At 38.0% G+C, this 19,869-nt stretch overlaps 1 protein-coding gene across 5 annotated transcripts in view; it reads right to left on the bottom strand.

Annotated features, from left to right (window-relative positions):
* The window catches only part of UBE2W (ubiquitin conjugating enzyme E2 W), a 44,151-nt gene extending 24,282 nt beyond the window's left edge, over positions 1-19,869 (bottom strand). For 2 of the 5 annotated variants that reach the window (XM_051769334.1, XM_051769337.1), the window contains exons 1-2: positions 19,756-19,869; positions 3,197-3,288 (exon numbers count right to left, since the gene is read on the bottom strand). In XM_051769334.1, coding sequence (XP_051625294.1) covers positions 3,197-3,288; positions 19,756-19,770 — 107 coding nt within the window. In that variant the 5' untranslated portion in view covers positions 19,771-19,869. Of the gene's footprint in view, positions 1-3,196; positions 3,289-19,474; positions 19,616-19,755 lie in introns of those variants that run through there. The other 3 variants (XM_051769307.1, XM_051769324.1, XM_051769315.1) reach the window with 3 other exon arrangements.

The following is a 19,869-nucleotide window of genomic DNA, read 5'->3' on the forward strand; positions in this document are numbered from 1 at the left end:
TTCCATCATAATAACATGAAAGTAACTGACAGGTGGAGTTGCCAGGAGAAGAGAATCATAGAATCAGCTGGGTTGGAAGGGACCTCCGAGATCATCAAGTCCAACCCGTGATCCTCTACTGCTGTGGTTGCTAGACCATGGTGCTAAGTGTCACATCCAGTCTCATCTTAAAAACCTCCAGGGACGGAGAATCCACCACTTCCCTGGGCAGCCCATTCCAATGCCTGATTACCCTCTCTGTAAAGAAATTCTTCCTAATATCTAACCTAAACCTCCCCGGGTACAGCTTAAGACCATGCCCTCTTGTCTTGCTGATAGTTGCCTGGGAGAAGAGACCAACCCCCACCTGGCTACAACCTCCTTTCAGGGAGTTGTAGAGTGATGAGGTCTCCCCTGAGCCTCCTCTTCTCCAGGCTGAACAACCCCAGCTCCCTCAGCCTGTCCTCACAGGACTTGTGCTCCAGTCCCTTCACCAGCCTTGTTGCTCTTCTCTGGACCTGCTCCAGCACCTCAATATCCTTCCTGAACTGAGGGGCCCAGAACTGGACACAGCACTCCAGGTGTGGCCTCATCAGCGCTGAGTACAGGGGAAGAATCACTTCCCTGGACCTGTTGGCCACACTGTTCCTGATACAGGCCCGGATGCCATTGGCCTCCTTGGCCACCTGGTCACACTGTTGGCTCATGTTCAGCTTCCTATCAATCCAAACTCCCAGGTCCCTTTCTGCCGCTTTGCTTTCCAGCCACTCTGTCCCCAGTCTGTAGTGCTGCATGGGGTTGTTGTGGCCAAAGTGCAGGACCCAGCCTTTGGCCTTGTTGAACCTCATCCCGTTGGAATGAGAAGGTGGCGTTCAGTGTAGGGTTTTTATTGTGGCTGGGTTTGGGTTGTGTTGTAGTTTTTTTAATCCAGTTAAAAATAGATGCTTTGAATATTGTTCAACACATTCAGCAACATTCTGCTAACTTCTGTCATCTTACAGAGTTCTACCATTGATCCTTTGCAGCATCATTTTCTCATTTTCATTTTTCACCCTTGATTGAGTTTTACAGATTTGAGCAACGTGATAAGGTAAAAATTCAGCAAGAGACTACAAAAATGGTCAGACAAGTTTTACATCGACTCAAGGAAGGCAGCTGAGATTTTGCAGAACAGCAATGTGCTCAGAAAAGTTGACATCTCCAGCTGGCAGCCCTGATGATCATATTCCCAACCTCTTCATCTTCCTGTCATATATACCCTCCCTGTGTATTTAAATCATGCACATTTTTTATCTTCCCCTCTATTATTCTTTGGGCTTCGGGAGATTTTTTTGAGAAAAACTGCTTATCTAATGAACTGCTAGCTGTCACACTCTTCAAGAGGAATGCAACTTCAACAGTAGCACAGTGATGGCTGTCATATATTCCATATTTTTATTTTGTGAAGACACCTTCAATTTAATCTATCTACACTCCAAACCACTTATCTCTTCTTATGCCTTCTGCTTTTACATTTATACACATGGTGCACCAATACTCTTTAGATTTACTGCTGCTTGTGATCCAGAAAACTTTCACTTTCAAGTTTTTAAAATAGTTTACTTTACTAAGTAGAAGATAACTCTGCCTGGACATTACTCTTTTTCTTTTATGGTCAAGGAATCACTAGAACCCATCTTTCCTGTGTGCTTTATGGTTTAGCCTTCTCAAATTTCTAATCCTTGTGTATTTAAAATAGAAGTTTGCTTAACATTTTAAATGACCCAGTTACATCATGGGATCCAATTATTTTGTTCAACGTCTTTAAAACCCAAACAAGTATTGCTCCACAAATTTTTACTGCACCAGTTCAAACTGCAACTTCATTAATGAACTCAGAACATGCTAGCTGACACCAAAAACCTTCAAAGAGAAAAAAATAGAATGTTACTTGTGACAGGAAGCTTTTAGAACAGGGATAGTTTCAAAATCTAGCAAGACTGCAATCAGGAAGCTTTTAGTGTGCAAGGAATTGAAAGGTATAAAAAATGTACATGACAGAAATAATAATGAGACATACTAAGAAAAATTAACAAACTGGAAAAAAATACAGATATTTTTTTTTCCTTTTCCATCTGCTGTGAACTTTGATTTAATGGTCATTTTCTGTTGAAGTGAGTGAAAAACACTTGCAATATTAGATTGAGTCCTTTTTGAAAAAAATTTGAAAACCCGAAGTAGAGCAAGAAACACAAGCTGCAATTCAGCAATTCTACAACAGGTTATTACTATTTCTACCAAACTCTGGGAACTGCTATTTCGATTTTTTTTTTAGTCTTACTCATCTACATGAAGTACCACAAAGACCAGCATCACTTAAGAAGCAATACAAGTGTTTGATTCAGTATAATACAAGGTTTAGAAAAGCCTCATGTAACATGGTCTGAATGATGCCACCAAAAATGCAGATGTGAAACATCAGAATTCAGCTCTATGGTGTTTTTAAATCAATCCATCAATAAGTAACTGAGTCCAGAACATATAGCCTGATATCTACACTCTCGTTAATGCTTACAACTGCTAAATTTTAAAAATTTGTCCAAAATTAAGCTAAGAAAATTATGAAAAAGGAATGTTAACAGTCTAAATCTTTTAAATTTCAGTCAGGTAAAAAAACCAGTTCAGTTCCAAGAACAACTTCTGTCCATTTCAATGGACACAGAATATTTTACCATGTTTCTCTTCCCATTTCACTAATCATAAAAAAAGTTAAGGCAGGGAGAAAAGCACAAACAAGTGTACCCAGACAACTTTGCTTTATAAGAACTTTCCTTCACTTGCTTTAGAGAAAGAAGGTAATGTAAATTAACAGCTACGACATACATTCTACACAAATAACACAGAACTTGTAGACAGCTACTCCATTATGTCAGTAAATATAAAGGCGTTTCAGAGGTTAGTAGCTATGAAAGACTGTTATTTTATTCTAAAATATGCAGGGGCTTTTACCAACTGACAGTTTGTTAGACAATAAAAAGCCAAATAAAAATTTAATAATCACTATCCAGTTCCTGAAAGTGTCCCAACACATTACTGCAATATGCTTATTAAGGAGAGCAACGTTTCATTGTCTACACTGAAAGCAAAAATTTGTGATACTTGAAGTTGGTGGAAGTGACATAAAGAGAACTTCCCTTACTTACATTTTCAGCATAGCAGAAATAAGATATGTACTTACTGTGTAATTGAATTTTGTACACTCTTTTCATCTAGAGTCATTCCTGGAGGTGGATCATTTTGAAATGCCAATAGTTCTTTCTGTAATCGTTTCTATAAAGAAATTGTACAGAATAACTTAAATTCAACAATAAACATGCACACTAAAGTATATTTCACCAATTATTAAAAGATAAAAGGAGTCTTATTTGAAAATTTAAAAACAAAGTGAAATTGAAAGGTGAGCAAAAAGGAAGACTCCTCTCCTAGAAATTTAACTGAAAAGTCACAGGCAAAAAAGGTCACAGGCTTTAAACTTACTTTTTGGTTAAAATGAAGTGGCATTTACATTTGCAACACTGCAACGTGAAGATCTGTTTCATGACAAACTACACAGATGTATTAATTATTTAGTCATATTACAAAGATGTCTATGAGAGCTCTACACCTAGCAGAGAATATTTCACATTCCCACGATAGCATGAGAATTATAATTAATTCTACAAGATTTTAGCAGCACAACTCTCCCTCCTCTATGTAATTTAAGACACTTCTATCTGGCATATGTGCAAGCCAGAGGACAGAACAGAAACTAAAACAAGACTAGGTGAATTGCAGAACACAAACTATTTAACAACTGTATAGTAACTGCACATTAGAACCTACAGAGTCACAGTATATAGAAAAGAGTTATACTGGTGACTCAGGTAATTCTTACCTATTTTGACAGGGATAAATCAATTGCTAACTGCAAACAGCTGCTTCACTAACAACTATAAGCACTGTTTCTTACAATCTATGGAGCAAGGGAAATACAACCTCTGTGAAGTGCTGCCATTGGCACTGCTTTCAGAGTGTATTTTCTCCACATAAACAGTTATGCAATATGCTTTGTCATTTCCAAGCCATGTAGATGACAAAAAGTTCAAGGCTTTCTCGTTTCCTACTTTCCTTTTTCCTATCAATCATTTTAAGGTTTACCACCTGCAAGTGCACTTCAATCACCCTACTAGTGAATATGATCTTACACTCAAAAGGAATAAAAATACATGGTTTGGGGGTTTAGTATCTCATTTCCATTCAATATCCAATTTTTTTTAAAATATAGGTTTATCACGCATTTGTAGATGTTTTCCAAACAACTCTTCCAGAAGTTAAAAAAATCCACAGGGGAAAATAAAGTGTTGATTGGTAAACTTAGAAATGATGCAGTATCTTATCAATATTTTTGAAACTGGACTACAATAAATTCAGCCACACAATTCACAAAGAAAAGGCCCCCACAGATTAACAATTTACACTCTGAAAAATACTGAAATAATTTTCTGTCTCTATTAAGCAGTCCTGAAAACTTGCTTTGGGCTTCTATTTTGAAAGTTTCCCCTACCTTGAACATAGATACAATATAAACGAACTGAAAACCCAATGCTAGCATTTTCATATGAAAGCTACATACATTGCTAACACACTGAAAAACAGATTAGAACACTAGTGTTTATCTTTTGCTTTCTGCACAATTTAAGAAAATACTAACAGTGTTTTTAACACCAACTATTATGAACTAAAATGAAAAGGAGCAAGGTTACAAAACCATTTTACAAATCCTTAATTTGAATGGCAGATGCTCATTTTTAAGTCAATTCTCTTTCTGGCACTTCCCCAGACCACCATCAAATAAACCTCAATGGCAGTCCCAGTGCACGCTTTCTCATATAGAGAAATATTTTAAAAGTTCAGAAATGAGAACTTTATACAATAAGGGAAATTCAAACTCCCTTAAAAAGGAGATTTAGTTGAAAAATAGTAAGGAACAGCAAATAATTCAGTAGATCCATTTACTTATCCTTGTAGACTAACTATACAACATCTTTATAAAAAGGAGCCTAAAATCCATTTGAGAATTGAATTAAAACCAGTCACATTAAGCTATCAGTATCTGACAGTAAATTGGAGAGGAAATTTTGTTTTATATGTATCCTACAAAAAATTCCAAATTATCAACACTTAAAATATCCTCTCATTCCAAGTTTGCACCTTTGTCCCTTTTTCCAGCAACCTTCTTTTCAGTCAAATAGTCTCAGTCATTCTTTCCATCTCACCAGTGTGAATATATTATCTGACTGCTTCACAGCTTTTCAGTTCTCACACACTATATTTATAATTCTTTCTAAAAAAACAGTAGCACAAGGAAAAAACAATAATTATAATGTGTACTTGATCATCACAGTACCACTGAAGTGCTCTGTTCCTCTGATCCTAAAGCGTTTGCTGATACTGTCATGAGGGTCTGTCCAGTAAACACAAATAATACATACAGACAACATACTGCTTCTCATAATTTCCAATACAAAATGGAAAAACTATCCCAGAGAAATAACAGGAGATACTATTTACAATTTAGGTCAAAAGTATCACAACAAACACATCATATTTTAACAGACAAAAAAGAATTTATCATTTCCAGGTTAGCCAATTCAAACAAGTATCAACATAAGCCAAGAAAGGAAGTTCAAAGAAGGTGTATCCACTCCCACCCCTAAAAAATGCTGGAAAACTGGAAACAACAGATAAGGAGAAGGCTGAGGTACTCAATAACTTTTTTTTTGCCTCAGTCTGCAATGGCAACCTCTCTTCCCACACCTTGCAAATGGATGGACAGCAGGATGGAGACTGGGGAAGCAAAGTCCCTCCCACTGGAAGTAAAGGTCAGGTTCATGACCACTTGAGGAACCTGAATATACACAAGTCTCTTGGGCCCAATGAGATGGAAGCAAGGCAGCCTATAAAAAAAGAGAACTGCTTCTATTGGACAAAGAGATACACTTTTAAGATACGAGTTAAGCCCATTATTTGTTGGGGTTTTTTCCCCACAACTGGAATTATAAAATATACTACCCATTTTACAATTATCTACTATTCCATTAACCATGCCATACAAGTTAATCATTCCTTATCTGATAAACATAGCTGGGTATCTTTAATAGGCTTTCACCACATATTTTCAAAACTTGCTTATTTTTCTATCAAGCATCAACTCAATTATTTCTGTATAGACTAACAAAGACTAAAGACCTTTTCCAGAACGAGAGTACTCTACAGCAACTGGAACAAAACTGTAGAGGGCATCCTGGCCTACTAACCAAAAGTCATTCAAATAGTGAAAAAATGTTTAAAGAGACAGGCTAAGTAATATTTAGAAAATAATCTTTTAATCAACCTCTGTAGCCAATGCATTCCAGGGTTTCACTACCCTGATGGTATAAAATGTTTCTTTTGTATCTTACTGGAATATCTCATGTTCCAATTTGTATCTGTTGCCCTTGTCTTCCCACTGTGACTGTTTTCCCTGATATTCCCGTATTATGTTGTTTTACCCATCCACAGGATCTCTCCTTTGCCTTCTCACAGCTGAAGAAACCCAGCCAGTCTCCCTGTACATCACGCAGTTCAGCCCCACTCACACTGCCTGTCATCTGTTGGATTCACTCCAGTACACCAGTGTCTTTCCTGTATCTTGTGCTGTGGCTCCCTACAGACAGCACTCCAGATGTGGTCTCAAGTGCCAGGGAGAGAGAGAAAAAATCATTTTCCTCGAGCTGCTGGCTGCATGCTAGCACATACAGTCCAGCATACAGCTACAGAAATTCAAAAAACTTGGAAGATATTCCCTAAAGATATCATGAAGAACTATTTTTTTCTTCCTCTCTTTCTTACAACTTATAATAATTTGTCTCCTGTTGTGTCTCATTAATAAAGAAATTGGATTATCAGGAGACAGATCTAGTTCAAAAGAAAATCTCTTAAATGAAGCCCTTAAAGGCTAGATTCATATAGTTTAATTAGGAAACTGAGCTCCTCGTTACCATAGTAATTCAGAAAACATTTGAAGTTTAAATTAAAATACTTGGAATTAATTCCTCTCCAGTGTTTAACAGTATTTGCACTAGCTGACCAAAAAGGTTACAAAGAACATTGATTTTCTCAGAGCAACACTAAGTAAACTTGCATTATTAGCTTCAAGATTCAATGATAAACTTTTAAAAAACTTGACTCTGGTATATCAAGCCCATACACATCAGCTACAAATGCCATGCTGCAACTCACATTTGAAAAGGAACAACTTCAGTGGTGGAAAAGCCTTCCTTTATCTGACAGCTATGAATATGGATTCCCCTCCCCCAAAATTTTGGAAATTAAAAGCAACATGCACAGTTGGACAAAGTATAGTGGATTAACACTTTTCAGACAATCTTCACTATCTCATTTGTAGAATCTTATAAACTTAGGACTTGAAGATACCTCAGAGAAGTCACCTCTCCATCTTCCTAATATAAGGATGGATCAAAGAATCTTCAAATACCATTGTAGTTAAAAGCCTTTAATATTTTTCAAATCACTTTATCTCTTGCATTTGTAATTGGAAGAATTTTCTTCACAGTAAGAGATCTAGGTGAGTTGAATTAATTATTGTCAAATTACTTTTCTTAGGGTTTCATGGATACAAAAGAGTTCTCTTACTTATTTCAGCTCACTTCTCACCTTTCTCAATCTCTACTCAACTAAACACATAATTCTTTCAAGCCAATGCAGACTGCCCTCAAAATACCCTTAGGAAGGTTCTCTCAGCTTGACAGAACCAAACACCCTCTCTCCATCAGACACCCAGTCTAAACAACCACCTACAATGGTGATACTGTGCAAGGTGGTCTTTGTGGTTCATAAGAAAAAATACAGTCCGCTTATTTATACCCTATTTTGCTTGTGTGCTTATTCAAAAGTCACATTAACGCCAGTCGAAAATATTTGCACAGTTAGAATACAGCTACTGCTACTCTTTTACAACAGTTACGGCACAATGAAGGAGAAAATCATGTTAGTTCCATGTGATTCTTTTTATGAAATCCATTTTGGCTACTTGTTTTTGCTAATTGTCTATTATATGCTACAGGTATCAGAGACAATTTGGTCCAGTGACTTCCAGAAGTAACCGTTTTGCATGATAGTAGAAAAATAAAATAAAATTTATCATCTGGAAAGTCACCCAAAAGAATTGTCAAAAACCTCAGATTCAGTTGCTCAAACGCTTAAAATAAAAAAAAACTAAAAAAAAAACCAAAAACCAGCCCACACAGCTGATTCCCAGTGACTGGCATAATATCCGATGTCTAAAAGGTATTGAATCTGTTCTTTTTGTTTGGTGTGATTTGTTGTCAGTTCAAGTATTTCTGTCATCTGTTCTTCGCTTTCCTTTTTATTCATTCAAAGCTCATCCTCTTCTTCATCTTTCTAATAATTTATAAAAACATATTTAATGCTTTTCAAATATGTCAATTTAAAACAAACCATGAGTAGATTTCCCTCATATGGTTGTCCCCTTCTTTCATATTGAGCTTTAGCAGCAAATACTTAGTTTCACTTTTCTGTTCTGTACAGAGCCTCTTCAAGTCACTGAATACAGGTCTTCATGCCACCATCCTGACTTTTACCATTACCCCTATTTTTTTCCCCTATGGAGACAGATTGCCACGGTAAATTAGTATTTTCTTCTAGAAACCTGCAGCCCTTCAACTCTCTTAATTATCAGGAGACTTCCTTTATTTACAAACATCCAGCTACATTGAGACAAGCATAGCTAAAGTCAATACCACAACTACTTTTGGCTTTTTCCTTACCCTGAATCAGGAATAGCATTTTTTTAATCACACACTCAAGTTGCTTTTAGCCTCCCAATCCACTCCTTCAAGTCAAAATACAAGCTAGTGCAGCTATTCATTTCTGAAGTAACCTCCAAACTTTATGATGTTTTCCATACACTGATATACTCTTGGAAGCTGTGCTTGCTTTGCTGTCCTTTTCACATCGCAAGACACTCTTTCCAATGGTTCTGCTAATCCATCATAAGATTTCATTTAGAAGTACCCTTCTGCTTGTGCATTTTCTATTTAAAGGGATTGTGAAAGAAAACAGACTACGATAATGGAGTTGTTAACATAAAGGGATGCACAGGCAATCTCAATTTCACCTTTTCCTCATTTTTGAGAGAGAATTTTATGTTTAAAAATTCTTTTAATACAACATTCTTTTAATTTTCAAATCAAACCAAAACTAAAATGTATCAAATTGATTAAAACATTCACTATCTAGAGGGAAATAGAACCGCTGTATAGGAATATCAGAAACCCAAGACTGGTTAACACCACAGTCCTTCAACTAAAGGAAAAGGCAAAGAGAAGTGACACAACCAGTAGTTTATGCAAGTATTTTCAAAAAGGTGGAAGTCTCTGAAACCAAGATTACTTATTCACCTGTCTGTGTAGGAAAGGATGATTCAAGGATGCAAGCAAAGAACACAGCTTAACACTGATCCAAAGATCAGTTCCAAAAGGAAGTTTAGTAGCTGGGACATGACTGACATAATTAATATCCTGTTGCTACTTCTGTCAAACAGGATTTGTGCAACTCCTTCAGTTATCCTCCACAGATTTTTGAAAGTCTCAATTTCATGAGATTTCTCAAAGCATATGGAACAAAGAACATAAAATTAACTGGTGTCAGCAGAGTAAAATTCCTGCCAGCTTCCCAGACAGCTCACAACCACCTCTATCAGTTCAATCCTGGTAGACAGCAGTGGTGATAGACAGCACTCACTGTCTGTCATGGTTCCAGTTAAATGTATCTCTAAGCAAAAATGCACATCCTTCTTTCTCCAAATTGGCAGGCATCTTACTTGGCCACCTCTGGAACTGGTGTGGTTGTGTCTCGAATGCCACAGCTGAATTCGCACTTGTGTTGATTCCTGGTGAATCACATAAAGAAGCAGCAGGCAGGGCAGAAGCATATAAAAAAGATGCAACATATGAAAAGGAGGAGAGGGTAACAATTTAGGACTGAAAGAAATTTAGAGGTTGGCAACATGAGTATTTCAGAATCAGTCTCCTAAAAACAGATAGTTTGGTTAATGTGCACCATTGAGCTGGATGTTATATCACATAAATGCTTATTAACAGATACAAAATTATTTCACTGGTCTATGTGTCCCTGTCAGCTACCTCAAAAGGCAATAAACTATTCCTACAGCACATAGAGCAACAGCACCATCACATTTCCCAAAACCAAGAATCTTTTTTTCCAAATCTACCACAAACTAGGATCATACCCATGGACAGACAGACTAACAGACTTTAACCACAATACCCCACAATGAAACAGTGCAAAGGTATTTTCCTCCCGCTTCATGAAAACTTACCTAGCTCTTGTAGGTATGTGCAAATTATCATTCTCAGTGCCTTTAAAAGGAGTCTCACAATATCAGGTGTCTATTTCCAGTTCTAAGCTCATTGTCAGAACTCTTACAAAAGCTTTGCCCCTCCCTTGGAAAACTGGAGCACAGAGAGTTAAAGTTTAACAGAGCTTTGGGCAAACGAAACCGAGTATAGTGAAGTTATGGGGGTCACTACCAAGTACAACTGATGTACAAAGAGCTGAAAGCAACTAAGCCAGATAATGAGTGTTGCTTCAGGTACCCTATTGTACTTTGCAGCTGGAGTGGGCACAACATACATACACTGTTGCACTGGCTTTGTTGATTACTAGCAAAATATTAACGACATAATCCAATCAAGTTTGAATGTGTACTCATGCTCCTGGCTTATCTCCTATTAGAACTGAAATTACAACCTTATAAAGGTAAATTATACAAAGAAAATAAAATTGCGGTTCTTGAATATTTCACTTTTCGGTGTTTCAAGAAATGCAGCAGAAAACATGCAGTGTCTTCAATTGGCAATATATTAAAAGAGTAAATTATGAGCTATCTTAGTCCAATACTTTACCTCTGAACCACCCTTAATATGGGATTGAAAGTCTATCTTAGAGACTTCTCTTATTTTTGAGAAAGTAAGAAGAAGAAAAGCTGAGTTTATTAAACCCAAAGGAGATCCACCACAAGACATTAAGGGCAGTGGTAAGAATTCAGTAGAAAACAGATGCGGGAAAAGCAAAAATACCAGTAGGGCAGAAATGTACTAGCAGAGCAGAAAGGGGAAAATGGGCAAACAGCTTCCTTCCACTTCTGCTGAAGGAAAACATTCCATTGCTACACCTTCTTTTACCATTAAAACAAGCTGTGATGGGCAATTAAGTTGGAATGTGGAAGCCTTTTCACCTGGAGTGGTAGAAACTAAGCTAACCATGTCCAGCTAGGTACATGAGAATATGAAGAAATGATTTTTGGGGTGTCCTGTGCAGGGCCAGGAGTTGGTCTCGAAGATCCTGATGGGTGCCTTCCAACTCAGCATATTCTACGATGCTATGAAACTGAAAGATGGAACAGCAACTTCACAGATAGGAAGCACAGGTGTTCAAAACATCTGCACTTGAATTTTGTTAGAAACCTTCTATTTCTATGCACTCGAATTCCCTTCCCTTTGTTGAAACAATGCAAGAAAGGGGTGGCTCTCCAGGGCCAAACCTTCCTAGACACTGTAAACTCAAATCTTAATCTGGCTCAGAGATCAAAGAGGAAGAAAACAAACTCATAAATAGTTAACAGTTAAACGTTAATCCCACTGGGGTTCCACTCTTCTATTTTATGTTGGTAAAGCTGCTGCACCCTAGGGAGACCTAAAAATATTTCTTCAGTAATTACCAACGATTGTCTTCCACTCCCAAAAATTTAAATGCACACAAACTCTGTTAGCACCAAAACACTGTCAGTAATATGATAAAGTCCTGGCAAAGTATTTACATTTCACTTATGAGCTACAGCCTGTCACCTCCTTCCTCATCCAAGTTACAAAATGTTTCACAAAAAACATCCTTTATGTTTTGAAGAAGATACGCAGGAGATAGACTTTTTCCAAGCACTCCCTCGCCATACAGAGACAAACAGCAACCTTGTACCAGAACAGGAGGAGCTGGTAACAGGCTGTAACGACAGTGTTGTACAACACCACCATGTTGATGCATAAGCAAAGCTGTTGCTAATCTGCTAATACAAGCTACTAGCCTGAGAAAGACCGGTACCAACTCTATTTTCAGTATTTCAGTTCTTACATTCACACATTTCTTACTGAAAAATGCCTCAAATCCAGAATATGAAGTACTAAAACACTGGGTAGATAGTTCTGCTTTTCAAACTAAACTCCTTTACAGGGAAAAAAAACCCACAACAAAAAACCCAACATATTTTAAACAGTTAAAGTATTGCTGGAACTGACTGCATGTTACTCTCTGATTAGAAACCTAACTTTAAATACCAAAAAACTCTCAAACAGAAGAGAAACAACAGAAGAAAAACAAGAGAAACAAGGTAAAGATTACCAATGGTGATATTTAAGAAAAAATTACCTGCTACACTCCATCTTGCTACTTAAGAAATCTAAAGAAATGACAGTTCCGACAATTTTTTGCTTCCTAATCAATTAGGTTATTCAATAAAGTCCTTGCAGATTATGTCTCGTAATTCAGGCAAATAATTTGGCCCAGACTCCCGAACACAAAAACCATCCAGACACTTGAATATCTCAATCCTGCATGAATTTTTCCTATCAAAGTTCTTCCGGTAAGTTTTAATTAGGGCCCAGAGGAGGAAAGACAGATAATTTTCTGGATGTTCTCAGTTAAAGCCTGAAGAACACACATAACAAAACAGCTTCACAAAATATTCTGTCCATAAAAAAGTAATACCAGGATTTTAGTTCAAAGAATTGTTTTCCAGTTTTATCTATTTTTGGCTGAATAGCAGGTTTTCAATCTGTACTGAGAATGCAGAAGCAGATTAGTCTCCTCCTTCTCATTTCTAATAAAACATGTTAACATCTGGTAACCCAGTTCTAATGTTATTTTCTCAGACCAATCCAGACTTCAAGTTCTGAATGTCAGGCATTTTGCACATTTCTCTCTTTTTAAGGGAACAAAACGGCAGGCATGAATCTTTTAACGAGCTACTTACAAATAAGTTTCCACCATTAATCTTTTATTCTTCTGAGCACTTAAAAATTTCTCAGTTTAATAACAGAATATTGCTCCAAGGTATTCTAAAATATTTGACTGAAAGGTGAAAGCAACACAGTCCTCTTTTGAAGGGAAAAATATACTTGACTTAAGATCACTAAGAGACAAGATCAACCCGAAATCTTAACTACAGTATAGTTAAAGATAAATCACAATAACTATACACACACAAAGAAAACACTCTATACAGTCTGAAAAGCTTTTTGCCAGATAATCAAGTTTTTTACAATGAACCTGCCATTCGAAAGCAAATTAAGTGGAATCCACTACTACAGAATCAAATGGAACTGACAGCACGTCATCTGCTTTGTAAATGGAGCCTTTAAATGCACCAACGCCCAGCACAAGCCTCACACAGCAATAAAAAGTTAACCACAGATAATTTTATCTTTTAAGGAAAAGAGTCAAGCACTATTTGAAGTGCTTCAGTTAAAGAAACTTTAAATGTCTTGCAATTCCTGATTTACCACCATTAACTTCTGTCCTTTCTTCTTTAACACATTAATACTACTCCTAGAAAGGCAAATTATAAGGTCCCCTTCCTACCTCCCCTGCCACCCGTGGCTGATACCTGTTTTTCATGCTAGTGATTGAGGTCACCTGAGAGGAAACACAAACAAACAAACAAACAAACAAAACTTCAAAGGCTTGCACAGATTCCAGAATACCTTTTTGAACAAAAGAAACAAACAAACAAAAAAACCCCAAACAACTGCAAAGGCTCACACAGATTCCAGAATGCCCTCAACTATCAAAAAGAGGCAGAAGACAGGTTACCTGACCTTAACTCTATCACAAAGGGTTGCTTACTGGGTCTTTTTATTTTGAAACATTTTATCTATTTATTTTAATTTGCTTTTAATAAATGAAGTTGTAACAGGTTTCAGTGAATGGATAATATTATCTCTTCCTCCCTTCAAAAGACAAAAACTGAACCTCCAGATGACAGTTCTGTCACAATCATTCACTACTTCAAAGTCATGCAAGATGCACAAAACTTTTGGCTCCAAGTACTAAGCAAAAGACCTTCATCATCCTCTTCCCCTCTGCCCTAGTGGAAATTTTAGCTTGTAATCTGCTTGAATGCTCATTTCTCAGCTGTAAACCAAAGATATGTAAGAGACATGATCATTTTACTGAACGCATTTATATTTGTTGCATACAACCATAATTATGGGTAAGCTCAGTTGGAGTCATGCCTTCCCTCTTCCACATTAATAAGGGTAATTTAATCTCATAATCTCTGTGAGTAGTTGCCAGCATGGCCTATACCTGTATAACATTGAAAGGACAGTGAAGATTCTTTAGTCTGAAAGTCTTAGCTCAGTAGAATTTGAGTAAACAATTAAAGAAAGAGCTTGATCACCGAGTTGCGCGCATTGTTTGAGCTAAGCTGCTTTAGCTTATTAATTACAAACTCACAGAGCCTTCCAAGGGAGCAGCTTAACAAGACAACATTCCCTGGCTTTTGCAAATCTATTGTGTTCTATTTTTCCCTTCCCTTTCCCTAGACTAGCTAGGCCTAAACACAAGCACAAGACAGTATAAAACTGTGAGCAAAAAATACGTGCACTCAACCAGAATAATTTTTTTTACAAGAAATATCTGCCTGCTTTTATTTTCCTGATTGAAATTGTACACATATTGATGAGATACCAATGTTCAAGGTTACAGGTTGAAAGCATTCATGGTTTTCTACATTTTAGCTGTAAAGTTGGTTTATTTGGAAGCAAGAGCTGCTGATAACGCTCAGGGACACTGGTTTCAAGAAGCTTTTCTACTACTGCTTTCTTTCTCGGAAGTGAATTCTTCCAATTTTGGCCAAAAATTGTGCAGCTGATGCACAGCAAAGTTATTTCCCAAAATTCTATTTACACAGGCAGACACAAAAACAAGTAAATGAGACTCCTTAGGGCCTGAAGCTGTAACTTTCAGTTTATTTATCTTTACTGAATAAAGATCATAAATTTTAAACTTCACGTGATATTCAACTCACTTAAAAAGTACTGCCAAGATTAAATTAATTCTTCTTGGCAAAATGACTATAAATTTTGCATTTATCTTATTTTACTATAGCATGGCTATATGCCAAAGCTAATACACTGCATATCAGTACAGACTGATTACCGAAGGTTATGCAAAGGACAAAAGAAATGCTTTTTACTCTCTACTCATTCTAGTCTCAATTCTGCCACTTGCATTTTTCAGCTTAAAAAGTTACTGAAATTCTTATCTTCAACAGTATTCCACCAATGGCAGCACTAAATACTTCATGCTGTTGTTAACTACAAAAAATTCCATCAGCTTTATATCCCAGAACTTGTTATATAGCTACCGAAATTGCTAATTTTCTTTTGGTTTTTAAATTTTTTATTTGAAACAATACAAATAGCATCCGGTACTGAGATGTTTAAGAGTACAGAATACATGTGCAGCACCACTGAAGTTCCAACTGACTGAAAGCTTTCCTCACTTAAGGTTGGGTTTCTTGGGTTTTTTGGAACATACATTAAAAATAGTTTAAAACTTTTTCCTGGACACATCTTTTAAATAAATTACTGCCAAATTATTAAATAAAAATGCTGCCATTATTGAACAAAGACTAAGCAATAAGTAATTATTCTGAGAACAGCTGGAACACAACTCCCACTAACACTAGAAGGGCAGGTAAAGAATAGAACCAAGAAGTATAACTAAAAGTATATGCATTTTTTCTTGAGATTTCAGTGGCCTGCAAACATTTCCCCCATCCTCTACCCTACTGGCAAAATATTGGTGTGAACCTTGTGAGAAGCTTTTACATTGCTACTGGTTTGCATTTTGTGATAAAAGTTTCTTGTGATCTCAAACTGTAACATGAATTCTGCATTGTCATCTCACACAATTATTTTACTGAATGGCTGTTTAGACACACATTTTGAAAAAATTTCTATTGGTGGAACAAGAATTTTCAAGTCACACTTTATTTTGATGTGTGCATGTAATTTGATGGTGGCCTACTACCACCAGTTTTCAAGGGGATAACACAGAAGCACAGTGAAAATCTAACATCCTACACTCTTTACTAAATTTGTGTCATTAATTACATCAGCTCTGTATTCAATGAGATTTAAATACATACATGTACAAATCTCATGTGCCTAACTTTAGAAAATAAATGAGAAGTTATTGTGGTGATAAAATGCACACTGAAAACTGTTCCCATAAATGAGTTTAAACAGTTTTTGCAAATATGTCCAATCATAATTCAGGGTTTGTAATAACCTGGTATTAAAACTGAAAGAAGGTGAAAGGTAGAGTGTATTATTTAAAATGTCAGTATTATATATAAAGTCAATCTTTCAAATTTACTATGGAAAAAGTTGATATCTGCAGGTTGAGGGAAAGGCTTTAATTATTTAACACTTCATACAGTAATTATATACTTTCTGTACATTTTCAACTGAGCTTCCTTAGCTCTATTTTTCACCTGCTCTTCTATTCATAATGCAAGTTTTCTGCTTCCAGCTGTTCTGAGAAAAAACTATTTATTGTTTATGATTTCTTTAGCATTTGCTTTTAATGCTTCAGATTCCTGAAGATGCTACATCAAATCTCCTAAAGCAAATTCATTCTATTCACTTGTTCTACACTACTTAAAACCTTTTTGGAATATTTCTGTGTGTTTTTTTTTTTTAGGAGACAGTTGCACAAGCTTGGGCTTTTTCTGGGAAAAGTCTTGAAAAGAAACACTCTTCATTTAAGGCGGGGGGTTTGTTGGCTTTTTTAAGAAAAAATATGATTTGCTTAAAGTCACACAAAACAAGTTTAAATCAGTTCAGCAGTGGCAAATGAGCAACAACACTGTGGTCAGAAAACAAAATACACAATTTCATCAACACTGGTTTCTATCATTGCAGGAGAAAAAAGGGTTACAGAAAACTACCATTAAAGACTGTCCACACAGACAAAAATCACAATAAGTTAAATGATACACATAAAGGCTCAAAGTCACAAGTTTCACAAGTTACTACGAATCCACTGAGCTGCAGTAACTATTCAGGTTGATGCTCAGTGCCACTGGCAAGAAGAGGTGATTTATTACATTTCCAAAACTTCCCTAGTAGGCTGACTTAGAACAGGCTGATCAGATAACTCTAGTAACTTAATCAGAGACGTTTCAGTGGATCTGTAAAAATAAAATGTAATTAACACAGGGCATCATACATTTTTTGCATAAAATTACATCTGCTTAAGAAGTAACTAAACTTACTTAATGTACCAATATATCATTTTTATCAATAATATAAATAATAATGCCAGTCCATTGATAGACTATTGGTATAGTGAGAGGCTGCAATGAGTTGCACAAACATTTTAGTTAAACACTGGCTATTTAAAAACACTGTACTTAACGGAAAAAGGACATCTTTTTGTGTCAGGCAACTTGCATATCAGAAGTTAGCACTAATTACAATAAATTAAATGATCCTGAACCAAAAAGCCACTTAAATTACATAAAAGTTTCCTTTGTTAAACTTTTTTCCCCACTGAAGATATGTTAATTAATAGAAGAATCCAGAGCCTTGAAATCTTGCTCACTTGAGGGATATGTCTACTATTGAGAAACTTACTAATTTTACAGTTCACTTAGTAAACTTTTATTTATCTTTCCTGTTTACAACTCCTTTTCCAATTTGCTAAACTACATTACTAAATCAGTAGTTTACTAAACACAGGAAAAAGTAATTAGAGCATCATACAATTAGCAACATAGAGAAAAAACCTCTATAAATGCCCTTCAGTCTCTCATCAAAAGACAACAGAACACTGTGCAAGAAAACAGAAAGTGTCATCTTACAGCTGGTATTTCTAAAATGAAAGCAATTACAACATTAGACTTACCACAGCTGTAATTTCAGGAAGTGAGTACTAACTTCCACACATATCTTACTTTTAGGCAACATTTGTCATTCGTGTATCCTAAACAAATCCATGTAATTTGTAACCGTTTTTTCCCCTTTACAGAGAGAGCAACAGGAATTAGGGTGAGGCAAGTTGTGGAAGGTCATTTACTAGGCCAGAGACAGCAATACAGCACAAGTTTGCAGAGTCCCACAAAGTGCCTCCTTCACAGTTCACAGCCATCATTTCCCCAATTTTAACACAGTTTTATAAAAGATACTACTTAATAAATTATAGCCTCTGTTTTGCATTTGTGCTGGTGGAAGTCTGAACATAAGAAAAAGAGCATTGCAAAAATGCATTTGTCAGATAGAGCTAACAAAATCAAGGCAAATCAGACTACCTGCCTAAGCAACTGCTAAAAGAAGAACATTCTGTACAGTATGTTCAAGTTCTTGATCTCATTTCATTTCAATAACTCTGAAAGACACACCATGGGCATTTTTTATACCTCTAAACTTCATTAGTAGAATTTTTACCCCATGAAGATCAATGCTTGGACATTTTAACTCTTTTCAGCTATGCTAAATCCAGGTTATTAGGACAGTTAAATGAATTTCTTCCATTTTGTACATTCTTTCTGGGCTGTTCCATTACCAGTGACAAAAAAATGTAAGTTATACTGGACCAAAACAATAAAACAGAAGAGCTAGCATCCGGATGGAAAACCGTAAGTATTCAAGGAAAAGCAGAGCAGTTGCTGGTGAAATAAGACAGGGGCCACTGCCACAAAACCCGGTGATCTTTTCTCCTGCCCCAGTCATAATAAATCACCACCCACTCAGAGCGGCACACAGTGAAAGTGATCCATTCTCCCAGAGCAATTTCTGCAGCCCCTATTTAAGAACCCCTTCGGAGCAGGTTTGAATGAATAATTCAGCTGGAAATACCTGTCAAGCAGCAGGATGGTTCATGCTACTGCACCTACAGCCACCCCATCCGACCGAGCAAAGCCAGACGCTACCCGTCCACAGGGCTGGCACCACATCGCAACCCCATTTTACGGAGGGAAAGAGAACCCCACCGGCAACACGCGGCTTGGAGCAGGATCTGCCTGTCCCAGGCCCCCGTGCCCAGGAATTGCAGCGCCGGAACCCCCGGGAACGCGGAGCTGTCGGTCACGGTCCTCACGGTGCCACCGTGACCGTCACCCCGGCCGCCCACCCCGCACACTGCCACGGCGCCCGGCGGAGCCGGGGCCCCTCGCACCCCACCGAAGGGCAGCAAGGTCCCTTCGCCCTCCCCTCGCCCCCCGGGGAGCGGCGGCACCGCCGCCAGACCCCCCCGAGGCCCCACTCCCCACGCCCTCGCCCCGCCCGCCGCCGCCGGGGCCCGGCCTCACCTCTCGCAGGCCCTCGGGTCTCACCTCCATCCCGGCGCCAGGCCGGTCCTTCCCCGCCTCCATCTGCCCTCCCTGGCCCCGCTGCCCGGAGCTCGCCCCCCTCAACCTCTGCCCCGGCGGTTGCTCCGCCCGCACCGCGCTCCGCAACGCACCGCGCGCGCACGCACACGCCCGGCGGAACGGTTCCTCCCGGCCCCAGCATCCCCCAGCCCGCCCCCACCGCAGCCTGGCCCCCGCCCGGTCCCGACGCTGCCCCGAGGACTCCGCCACAGACGCCTCACCTGCATCGACGCCATGATGGATCCTCCTCCCCCTTCTCCCCCCCTCCCTCTGCGCCGCCGCCGGACCGGCCCCGCCCCGCGCGCTCATGGTCACGTGGCCGCGCCCACCCGTTG

Source organism: Manacus candei, unplaced genomic scaffold, assembly GCF_025592945.1.
Source record: "Manacus candei isolate 608988 ecotype Guabito, Panama unplaced genomic scaffold, ASM2559294v1 h1tg000008l, whole genome shotgun sequence".
Taxonomy (NCBI): domain Eukaryota; kingdom Metazoa; phylum Chordata; class Aves; order Passeriformes; family Pipridae; genus Manacus; species Manacus candei.